Source organism: Falco peregrinus, chromosome 2, assembly GCF_023634155.1.
Source record: "Falco peregrinus isolate bFalPer1 chromosome 2, bFalPer1.pri, whole genome shotgun sequence".
Classification (NCBI taxonomy): domain Eukaryota; kingdom Metazoa; phylum Chordata; class Aves; order Falconiformes; family Falconidae; genus Falco; species Falco peregrinus.
Genome location: NC_073722.1, coordinates 44,552,814 through 44,565,154, shown reverse-complemented (window position 1 = coordinate 44,565,154; position 12,341 = coordinate 44,552,814). Strand labels below are relative to the sequence as shown.

At 39.3% G+C, this 12,341-nt stretch overlaps 1 protein-coding gene across 2 annotated transcripts in view; it reads right to left on the bottom strand.

Moving 5' to 3' along the window:
• Positions 1–938: 938 nt before the first annotated feature.
• POLR1A (RNA polymerase I subunit A) overlaps positions 939–12,341 on the bottom strand; it is a 34,348-nt gene continuing 22,945 nt past the window's right edge. Inside the window, exons 26-34 of one of the 2 annotated variants that reach the window (XM_055795987.1) lie at positions 11,487–11,622; positions 10,329–10,486; positions 9,262–9,376; positions 8,549–8,665; positions 7,427–7,702; positions 6,565–6,765; positions 5,679–5,796; positions 4,261–4,425; positions 939–1,940 (exon numbers count right to left, since the gene is read on the bottom strand). In XM_055795987.1, coding sequence (XP_055651962.1) covers positions 1,840–1,940; positions 4,261–4,425; positions 5,679–5,796; positions 6,565–6,765; positions 7,427–7,702; positions 8,549–8,665; positions 9,262–9,376; positions 10,329–10,486; positions 11,487–11,622 — 1,387 coding nt within the window. In that variant the 3' untranslated portion in view covers positions 939–1,839. The remainder of the gene's footprint in view (positions 1,941–4,260; positions 4,426–5,678; positions 5,797–6,564; positions 6,766–7,426; positions 7,703–8,548; positions 8,666–9,261; positions 9,377–10,328; positions 10,487–11,486; positions 11,623–12,341) is intronic. The other variant, XM_055795989.1, reaches the window with a different exon arrangement.

The following is a 12,341-nucleotide window of genomic DNA, read 5'->3' as shown; positions in this document are numbered from 1 at the left end:
TCTTGTATGTCATGGCTCCGTAACTCCAAGGATAATTCATTACCATGACACAATCACAGTGACCTCTTCAGCTTCATAAGAGAAGTGATACGAACACTGGGATAAATGAGTTATTTAGGTCAAACTCTTTAAAGAACTAAAGGATGCCGCATCTCCAGATAGAAAATACAGCATAAATGCTCTTCACTGCAGGACTGTGAATACCTCTTGGAGATCTTTCTTAGCAAATGGTCTGTAACACTATAGACTGCAGTCTGAAATCAAAAGTCTTTTTGCTACTACATTTGTTCTTTCCCATCCAACCATTTGCAAAATGTATCCAACTAATTCTGTCCCAGCTGTTTGCAGAATGACATGTTTTTGAGAAATGCGTAACAGGTGCTAAGATTGGAGAAAGACGCAAGGAAATCTTTTCTGAAGATCTGCAAAGTGAAACTGGAGGCCTACCGAGCTAATGCATTTGTTAAGCTTCAGTGCAATCTGCAGTACATTTGACACAGTTTTAAGGGGCTGAGGCAGAATGGAGTCCATCAAGACATTCCACAGAGGCTCTTTCACAATCCCAAGTTGACATCTCCCACTATCTGATCTGATCACCTTTAGCACAGCTCCACTGGAAGCAGGAGCTCCTCTGCTGCCTAAGTGAACTCTGGTACTTTTCCACTAGCTCAGAGATTTCAACCCCATTCACTCTCAGTGGTACCTGTTAGAAAACTTGCCTAGATGGTAGTGAGCAAACTCCAAAGAATTTAAACTACTTGTGTGCATTGCATTCTGATTAAAATCACATATATAAACAAGAAAATCTGACTTCTGGAGAGTGGCTAACAGCTGTCAGCTACACAATTTTTAACAGCCATTGGAGTCAAAGTGATGGCTGTTGGCTACGTGACAAAATTCCGTCAGTGATGCAGCTACATCACAGGGCATTCAGAGTATTTCTTTACAACATCCTTTATTAAACATCCTCTTATGTTACAGAATATTTAAGCAAAAATAGTTTTAAAACTTTCAGTAATTCTTACAGGAGTCTTCTGCATAGTTGTTACAGCAGCTCATGTTGCCATTTAAGGAGTAAATCTTTATCAACTGGCATGTTTCTCACTGTGTGGAGATCTGTTCCATACAAAGAAGTTGTAACAGTAGGCATTGGAAAATGCCTGTAGAAACCACGAAACCTCTGAATTCCCATCTTTAGCTAATAAATTTAACAATTACGTCATAGACTTTAATTCTTAAAAAATGAAGTAGCAGAATAGGAAAATGCATCCTCTAAAGCTTAAAAAAGTCATGGCAGAGCCTGCAAGTACGGCAAAAGTAGAGGATACGCCTCAAGCACAGACACTTCAATATGATGGTAAAGCTTCAGTAGAGCGCTGCCCAGCTACACCTGTGACTTCTGAATGCTATTTGAAGTACCGGAAATTTGTCATGTAACAACCGTGTGGCAACTGGCACCACCCACCGAGATAGGATTCTGCCCTACAAAAAGTAGACAGCATAAACAGATTCTGCTTTGACTCCTGTGTCACAGGTGTTACACAGCCTGTTTAGAGACCCAGTCTCCTTCATTTTATTCTTTTCTATGTAAACCAATAATCTCATTTTTTACGTTAATGAAAGCAAATAAATGTTTCTTTGGATCAAAGGATAACTCCTATAGTTGCAGGTATTCTCATTAAATAGATCAAGCTCATCAGGTATCCAGATTAATGAACCTATTGACACAGGGAATATGAGTGGGGACACAGTATGTGCCCTTCTTACATAGCTGTAGAGAGCATACATATCTCTTGTGATGAACATTTCAGTCAGAATCCTTAAGTTATAACCGAAACACTATGTAAGGGGCTGCTTGAGGTCAAACAACCCAGTCCCTCCTTTAACAACTTTTCCAACCACTAGGCATGCAGAAGGGGATCGCAGTTCATCACGGGCACCTGTAACAAATTCAAATGAAATTATATTAGGATGTTTCCAAAGGTTTCTCAAAGGTCAGTGCTGAAAAGAAAGCATTGTGGTTTACGCGCAACAAGTCACCTGGTTCAGCACGCACCCCCACACCCCCAGTTTCAGAAGGGCACTGCCACCTACTGTTCAGATTGAATTGGTATTTCTGAGAGCAGGAGTCCAAAACTCTTCGGGCAACTATTATCTCATCCCTATCTTTTTGTCCAAGCAAAGAATTAGGGCACACATTCCTAAACTCTCCCTATTCAGAATGAAAAGACAACACATTCGAATTCTAAGAGAACACTGACTGAACCTTCCAGGCGAACATATTTTGCTGATTAAATCGCTAAAAAATACATGTGAGGCAAAACCAGAAAGATTCCCTTTTCATCGCTGCCTTTTTTCTTTGTTAAAAGTGAATCCTTTTGATGTGAATTTTAAATCCTTCTGGCTAGATATGAAGAGAACTTTTCACTGGAGAGACATTCCATGAATTCCTTTGATTTTGTGGTTACTCACTGTAGCGAAATAGTGTCACAGAAATTTGGAAGCTCTCCAGATGACATGTCTGGCTAGAACTGTTTTGCTTTCACTGTTTTTATAAGCATTGAGGCTGGTTTTCATTCATCCTAACTACAGCAAGCTGGAATTCTGTCATTAGAGCAGTTGGAAGATTGGAAATAAAATTGTTAAACTTTTGACAAGTTTAGGTCACCTTTACTGAGCAAAATGCACGGAGCTCTCTCTCATACAAAGGGTGGGGGGAGGAGTTACACCATAGCACAGTGTACGGCATGTGCTTCCTGCTCTGTAAGCTACCACTAAATAATTAAAAAGCTGCTCCTAAATGTGTGTCAGCTGAAGAGCACAACAATCACAAGTCATCTTTTTTCCTTCTTATCGATCAGGGCCATAAGCAGGCAGCCCTGCAGTATCTCTTCAACTGAACAGTAAAGTTACCAGTTACATTAAAGCAAGTTAGATCCAGACTGCTGCAATCCATATTATAACTTTGATTTCCATTGTGGTGAAATCAGGAACTCCCTCCACTTGTGTAATCAGCGTAGCTTTCCTGCCAATTCACCATGTTCTGCCAGTATAGACTTCATGTCTTTATTCATAATATTATCCACAAATATATTTACATTTCACTTGGAAAAAACTTTATCTTACTTCTAAGTCAGTATGTGTTATAACATAAATACAGAGAGATAGCGCAACTGTGCAAGAAATACTCTTCTATTCAATTTCATCCCGTATTTACCTTTTTCTTTCAAAGTTTCAGATTAATCTAAGTCAACTGTAACTAATACTGTTTATTAAAAACCAAATTACCTTCCCAGAAAAGGTGTAAGACAGCATTAACAAATAGGAATTCAGTGATAAAAGTATCTCTGACATCTGTGAAGACCATTTAAGACCCTAGCTGAAGAGACTGTGTTGAGAGCTTTTCCCATTTGTAGTAGGTAGCAAAGCAGCAGCACAGTAGCATCCAAGAAAGAGAGCATCTAACTGGCAAGTGACAGAAACCAAGACTGTTTGCAAAAGGGCAATGTAATTAGTATCCAAAGCATGAGATCATGCAAACTGTCTAATGACAGACTTAAAGCCTAAGGTTTTTTTCATAGAACTGATAATTGTTTTGATAAGAGATGTAAATGGCTAGTGCCATTTCAAATGTCCTAAATGATCCATGCAGCCATGTGATCTCTACACTTTCTAAAGCAGCAGTGAGGGGGCAGAGAAGATACTCTTGGGCCTCTCAACCCACCATTAGATAAATTAGTCTGGCCTTTTGTCTGTGTTTGAGGAAAAAAAAGTAAAGTGCTACAAAGCAGCAGAAAAACAGAATCAAAGTAACAGCCAGGAGGACTCTTCTCACAATAAAATGCTGAATAGCAACGTTAAGAGATGAAAACATGGAAGTTGTAACAAAGCCAGGAAAACAAAGCAGAGATGACAATTTTAACAGCAGAGACAGAAAAAGGCAAATTTTAGTAGTCTGTTATAAAGCTTTGCTATAAAAATCTCAACAATCTTAAGGTTTGTTATAAAAGTGCCTATCTAATCCTTTAAGAAAGGAGTCACAGACCCCACAAATTACATGCTGGCACTGACTTCATTTAAGCTGACAGAATTTTATTAAAAACACCTGGAAAATTTTCCTAGACAAGGGCTTAATTAAAATTTTCGCCTCTGGCATTTTTTCTAATGCAATTATGCATTACTCAAAATAGTGGAAAGTTACGATGAAAACAAAGCATATGTGAAATGCTGCAGCAATATATTTTGAACTAAACCATTTACCCATCATTGTTGCTTCCTTCAAGAACTTGTAGCTGGTTTCAAATGTCATCTGTTGCAGAGGGGAGGAGTTGGACTGAATTCCAAAACGATTTAGTGGTTTATAAAATCCTTCAAAACACATGTAATCTGCCACAAGTGAAAGGTGCCGAGGGTCTACCACAATTCCTAAGAATACAAGAAAGAGAAATAATCAGAGCATTCAAGGGCTAAGGGTTTTTGGGTTTGTTTTAATAAATCAGGTCTAAATTAAACTCCTTGAATCTAATCAACATGGAGAACATCTCTATTAATATTCATCTGGCAGCTGTACCTCTTTGTGCATAGCTGCCTTAACTGCTAAGCCTCGAATATCCAAGAGGCAGACCTCACTATAACATAAAACAGTATCTTTCCAGGGAAACTAAATTGTCAGGAATGCTGTAAGGCAGCAGTTTTTCTACATAAAATCAGTTAAGGTATGCGTCATCTTTGTTTATGCAGAAGCAGATTACACATCCATCCATTTGTGGTGGGACAGAGCTCTAGCCCCTCTCCTGGTGGCCTGCCCTAACTAGGCACTGGAGTCAGAAAGGTTCTGATATCTTGCAGAGAAAATACTAGGCATCCACAGAAAACCCCGTTCAGGCTAGAAAGAAACAGCACATATTTTTAAACAATGCTTGTGAAGTCAGTGTAATGGGGGATCACTGACAGCTCTGTCCACATTTACCTAGCAGTTCTTGAACGACTGGAAGGGCAGACCATTCTGGGCTGCCAACTGGCAAATCTATTTCATATAACTGGTTGCTAAAATTCCCACTGTGTTAATCTTCCCTCTTCTCAATAGTTTAATTCATAGCAAGACTTAGCTCACTTAAGGCAAATTCAACATGCCTAACTTTAGCAGCCTGTGAAGTCAGGCATCTTCCTTAAGTTAGTTGTCTGGACTCTGAGTAACCTACATGGGGAGAACATTCAGACAATGCAGCCAGCATAGCTATTTTAGGAAAGATATAAAATACAACTACAAAGGGAGCCTAGACTCCCATCATTAAAAAGCCAGAGTAAGGCAAGATCAATCCTATTCTCAGGGCCACTATACAAGTCTAACGGTTACCTTCCTCTGACATCAGTAGTTAATTTGTCTGAACCTTCCAGCTTGCAAAAAATAAATATACCAGAATAGAAGAGCTCTGTGAAGGGGGGATAAATTCAACCTTGTCTAGTGAATTTTCTACTGATTAAATGGAAACTAACAACTAACTAATGAAGTCTTCATAGAAAGCACTGTAATGATTAAAACGATGAAAAGCTGCAACTGAAAAATATACACATAAATTAAAAGATCATGCAAAACCATGACTTTGTAAGCACTGTGGCTGGGTTTTCCCATCTTAATGTTAACAAAGACTATCTTTAAACATGTGAAGAAATCTTACCATATACAGCAAATACATCTTTTATTTCCTTTATTATCACCCTCAGGGCAGTCTCAATTCCATAATTCTTAGCCATGGCATGAATATCATTGGAATAAAGTCTGTTCAGGTCCAAAATCTGAAAGCAAAGAAACCAAGTTAGGACAGTAGTTACTCTAGAGGTATTTCCAAGTAAATCAAGCTAAGTTAAGATATCTTTTTTCTCTGTTTTTCATTAGCTTAAGCAGCACCAACAGTTACAGAACAACTAGGCAGCAGCTCAGTCAAGTACAGACAAAAACGATTCTGGGGATTTATGTTTAAGCTACTGATCACAGCATTATATACGTGAGTAACAGTACTGGAATCAAAACTCACCGGAGGAGAAAATGATCTAGAATTAGAAGCAGCAAACTAACAAACCACCCCATGCAGCAGAGGAACATGTTAAAGTCTTCCAAACAACACAATGCAATGTCCAGTCTGTCTCAGCTAGCCAGAACTTTCAGTAAAAGCATTAGAGAAGATGTAGCTTAAAACAATCCTGTGCTTGTGGAGTTATGGGCTAGATGGCATAACAGAACTATTAATCTCCAAGTACTGTAATTCATTTAGATGGAAGAACTCCCACAAGTAACATTTAGAGAGACAGTCAGAAGCATGGTGTGAAATTATCTGTCATTAAGACACTGGGCTGCTGCACAAAAACTGATTTGCAAGCTGCCCTTGAGAAAAGACTCTGCTAAGCTCTGAACACATCTGGGGGTAAAAAATAGGAGGAAGAGAGTTTATGAGCTGAAAAGGCTACACATCACCCCTGTTAAATTTAAATAGCATCCACCATCCACCATCTCTCCCTATAGCACAAAAGATCATTCAAGTTCAGTATTATAAATAGATTACATACATCAGAATATCTGAACATCTCCACAAGGTTTATCCCTTCAGTATGCAGAACAAATTCCTTCTCTCCTTGCTTATTGGTACTTTCATTCAGCAAGCATCGTGTGATCCCCTTCACTTCATGGATAACTGTGCTTCGTGTGAGAGACACAAGCAAAGAGGAGAGATCAAAGTACACCTTCATCAACGGAAGTGCCAATGAAACCTGAGGAAAAAAACACAATGCAGTGTTGTTCTGTAAGGAAGCTTGAACATTAGGCTCAATCCTGCTTCTTTTTAGGCAAAATACACACAACTGGAATTGTCTGGATGCACAACACCCTAGTTGTGTGTCTAGAACAGAAATGTCTGACTAAAATTACACCTGAATGATGCTAATACGAACACTCCACCCCAGGATCATTTGCCTGACTAAAATTACACCTGAATGATGCTAATACGAACACTCCACCCCAGGATCATTCATTAACATTGTTTTCAAGATCCCCGAACTTGGGATTTTTTGGGGGTAGCATATGTGTGTGTATTTACTGGAGTTTTTGTTTTGTTTTTTCACCAGTCCAGCCATCACTTTTATTCATGAAGAGCTACACAGTGGTGTATCATGTATTTAAAGATTAAAACACAATAAACCTGTCAAGTACCTACTTTTAAAAGGAAGTTTCATCAGGCATTCTGAAAGTTAGACGTTACTAAAAATTTTGTCAAGAAGTACATTTGTACTGCCACTCTTCTGTATTAATACAGGATTCCTGAGACAAAACAGCAGCACTGCACTGAAAAGATCCATTTTTTATGTGCAGTGCTGCACTACAAAGATCCACTGTGCAGCCGTGTGCAGATATTTCCAGGCACCATCATCTTACCTCACACCAAAGTTCATTATTGGTGTCAAATGTATAATCCTTTATTGATGGGTGGCTGTCCAGAACAGCGTTTACTCGCAACTCTGCTGACTGACGTAATTGCTTTTTCTCTTTTTTAGTCTGAGACGTAAAGGAAAGATGCTGAGATTCATCACCATCTGCTCCATTCTGATCTTCATCAGCATGAGGAGACTGTTCTTTTTCCGATTCAGTGTCTTCATCTTCTAGATGCTCATCATTTTCTTCCCCATTCTCTTCTTCACTCTCATAATCAACCTGCAAATAAATAATGTTACATTTACCTGAGCCAGAACATGTACGGAAACAAAGCACACCATGAATACTTTTAATTATTAATGTTCTTGACAGCTGAGTTCCAAATATCTCGCCCATGACACAACAAAAATGCAATTCTGTTGTAAAGAAAATAATGCAACAGATTCAGTTCAGTCTCCGTTTCTTTATAATCTTGCCATTATTCCTCAATACAGACCGGGATGCTACAGGTTATTGGGTATGTAGCAGAATTTGTTTTTCTCCCCCTGAAAAAGGCTCTTCCCATAATCCAACTCTGATGATGGGATTCCCTCAGGATTTTCAATTACTCTACCCTCTTGCTGAAATGACAGCAATCCTTCTTTTAAGCAGCGATTAGAAAGTATTGAACATAGAGAATGTTTATTAAGAACCACACTAAAGGTTTAAAAACAACTAATGGCATGAAATTAGCAAGAGGTAAAGTTAAGGTGAACTGCAGCAGGGACAGTCTGACTGCCAGACACATCTACTCAATGCCTGAACAACAAGGCTTTGGAAAAATGCAGCTCTCTTCCATCTCTAACTTGCATGGCTCTGTATTACTTTTAAAAGGACAGCAGTGACCCCGCTCACCTATGATGACCAAGGTGATCACAAGTCTCAGCCAACATCTTCTGATATGGTTTTCCCCCCATCCAAATCAAAACTGATCAGTACAAAGCAGAGACCTTCCTGTCTCCTTTCAAGTGGGTTTTGCCTTGTTTCAGCATCTTGTTTCAATGGAAGCTTTCCTTCCCAACTCAAACCAAGGCACAGGAAATTGGGAATTAGAAGTGCAGTGCTGAGCACCTATAAAATCATTACCTCTTCTTCCTGGTTCTTCTTCCGTTTTGCTTCTGTAGCATCGCCATCCCCTTCATCAGCTTCTGCGTCAACAATGTTCTCTTCTTCCTCTTCTGGAGCTTCCTGATTATTCTGTGTCTAGAAATCCATAACAGACCAGATAATCTAGCTGACTGCTAGGAAGCATCAACTGCATCAAAAAGCTTTAGCCAAGCATTTGGAATTCAACAATTCCTTGTTCAATATTCTAACTTTCAGGACCAATTAATTTCTATAAGCCCACTACTATGAAGAAATAACTTTAACATTAAACAAGATGAACATCTACAAGAAAGATAAGATATCAGCCTGCTTATATGACAGTTCTTGATGAAAGAGGAGTGACAGCAGGAACATGCAAAAGCTTTTCAATGAAAAAAGCATCCTCCCTGAAGTTTGGACAACCACTGCTACAACAGGACATTGATCTGGGAGTAAACAGAGAGTAATATGCTTTTATCTCCGTGAAACTGAAATAAACAAGTGTTTTCAGAGTACAATCTTACGTAAATTAATTTCCTTGTTAATTTTATGAGACTACGAAGACAGTTTATGCATAAAGAAAAAATTTAACAAGTAATTTAGTATTCACACATTTCATGTTCACATGGAAACATGCTATGCTTTTTCCATACTGTGGTTCTCAAAACCAGTTAAAGTGAGCGAGGCATTTTTCAGGTAATGTTTTTCTGTACCTTGTCTTGGTCAGCATCTATATCTTTCCGAGTTGTCCTCCGGGTGCTGACTTCAGTAAAAGATGCCATCTTTGCACTCTTCCTTTTAATTGCTTCCAGAAAAATTTTGAAGAACCTGAAAGAAAAGCAACCCACAATGTCAAAGCTCAGCAGTACCGCAGTCAGTTTCAAGTTGTCAGAAAACTAATTTGTTTAAGAAGCCATCCAACTCATGACAAGAATATTCACTGGTGGATACAAAAGTACTTCCAGGATAAGACAAATAATTCTTCTTCTTGTCCCTTTCCCATCCCTTTAGAAATCAAAAGGTTGGTATCAGCTCTCTTACAATCACAGATGTAGCCATACATCCAAAGCTTAAAATGATAAACTCATCTGGACTTAAAATCTACACATCAAATTGACCTTGAGAAGAGATGGCGTACTACTGGACTTTTTTTCTTTTTTAAATCAACAAGCACACATGTAATTATTAAATAAAATAACCCAGCTTGAACTCACGTGGCCTGAAGGAGGAAGAAATCAATGAAGGCTTTTTGCAAAACAAAAATAGCTTCCAACAGACATTTATCATTAAATGTTCTACTTTTAAATACGCAAATTTGGCCAGACACGGCGAAGGAAGCAGGGGAAAAAAAGAAAGGGGGAAAAAAAAGCCAGCCTTTTCTGATTTATTTATTTTTAAAAAAGAATAAAAAAAATAAGGTTTAGTTCTGTTCAATGAGAACACAAAGTGCTAACTTCAGTATTCCAACATTTTTGCTGGTAATAAATGTTTAAGCATCCAAATATAAGGTATGATGTGTTGCTTATACGGCTCTTCTCAGAGTGTATCAGAAACATGTGAAAGATCTGCCTTGCTACAATTCTGCATTGTCACCACACCACAGATCCACAGTTTTATTCGACATAACAGGTAACTGTGCAGATGCTTCTGCAAGCACATCTGCAGGAAGCTGTTGCTCTGGAAGACATAGCAGCAGTAATAAACAACATACAGTGACCCCTGGAGCCCATGGAAAGGCAAAATAAGAGCAAATATTAAAAGTATCTGAAAGCAAACTCACCTTGTTTCCATGAAGTGCAAGATGTCCCTGGGCTTCACACACTTCTCTTCTCGGTAATATTCATGGGGCAAGAAGTGGAATTTGATTTTGTAGAGGTGATGCTTATTCTGCTCGCATGTCACATGCAGGGATTCCTCTACCTCAACTTTCTGCAAGACCTACAAAAGCCCCAGGTAGTAACATTCCTTCTTTAATGAAGACATTTCATTATTTCCTGCAATTCCAATGCTTTCCACAGGAGACCAGAATTATACAAGGCTAACTAGCAAACTTTTCTGGAGGCTCTGTGGCAGCTCCTGGGCAAAAGGACTCTACCCTGTTGCACTCCTTTTGGCTTAAACTCCTCCCAACAATTAACTTAAGAGAATACTGGGAGAACAGCCTTACCTCCCACATGACTCCTTCACAAGAGACTACACTTCTTAGTGGGCCAACAGCTTCATTCTACTGAGCCGTGCTCATTGTGCATGACCATATTTCAGCACAATGCCGAGTCTTAACTCTATCCTTGCTGCTTTCAACTTGAAAGATTAAGACAGAAGAGGCTAGGGCATGCAGGAGAGCACAAGAAAGACTGCACTCTTAGGAAGAGAGAGAGCACAGAATACATCAGCCTTCGGTACACCAAGTCTCCACAGAGCCACACACTCTGCTTCTGTTGAGCACAGCCACTTGTAGGAGACTAGGAAGGAGTGGGGGACAAACAGAAAGGTCTCCAGTATGCAAGTCACACCAGATTAGCCTGTCTCAAAGACAAAAACTCCTCCAATTCTAGAGACTGACAAAAATGAACTTGAGAAAAACCCAACCAAGGCTATGGCAGCAAACATAAACCCTTCCAGCCATTATACTGCTGCTGTGTCTGAACTATTACCCTTCTTTTACGTTCTGTAGAGTTTGCAGCCTAACAATGCTCTACAGGTTAAACTGGATTTAAGTTCCATACAGCCCAGTAACTGCAATCCCTTTCAATGCTCCACTTCCCAGCGAGTATTAGAGGTTCAGTATGAGAGGGTCCTTTCTTTTCACCTCTGAATCTTGCAACCACAGATGAGCCTTCAGAAATGGAAACTGCTACAAAACCAGACCAACTGATAAGCTCAAACAGGGAATTTTGTTTTGCTGACTCCCAAAGGATACACTGAACAGGAGGCTCACCTCAGCTAAGCACACTCTTGTGAGCTGTTTCTTAAGTTGTTTCACCTTCTTGAGAGCTTTCTTGGTATTGAACACAGGAACACTCATTGTTGGTGTTTTAATATTTGCACTGGCCACCATCAAAATTTCCCGCAACCTTTAAACAAAGAACGATCTTTCAAATTAAATGATAAAAGCACTATGCAATGAAATAAATACCTAGTTCATTTATTTAGGCAGCATGCAACTGCTATTTCTACCCAAGCCACATGTATCAAGACATGTGGTTACCCACTGCCTGCTCCTCTTCACTGTTCTGGTTCCTCATCAGGCACAGCACAACAGTATTCTACTACTTCAATTAGATTATCATCCCAATTACAGGAAGAGAATAGAGATGATAATAAATTGTTCCAAGAACAGAAGAACTAATAAAGCCTGTTTCCTACAGATGCATAATGTGTGCTTCCTCATACCTTCTCACCCTTCCCTGCTTCTCTGAAGCAACACAACCATCTCCCACCCACGGCATCACACACCTACACACAAGGCCAGGGTCAGCACCTGTGTTATTCAGAACAAGCTAAGGACAGGCTGGTAAACAGGTGTGTGGTGATAAAGTCACAGTCACCAAACAGAAGATACAGGGGAAACCTGCTATAAAACAGGTCTCTTTCTACATAGGTGATAATACTACTAAACATACCAGATTTTATAATTGCAGTGAAATTTTGTGTATGAAATAACAGGTTTAAAAGTTAGTAGGGGGAAGAAGAGGTCAGCAGAGGGCAAAACCACAAAGCACCATTTCTTTAGGCTTATACTGTACTGACTATAATACAAAACCAAATAAGCCATTTAGTAAGGTAAGGTAAG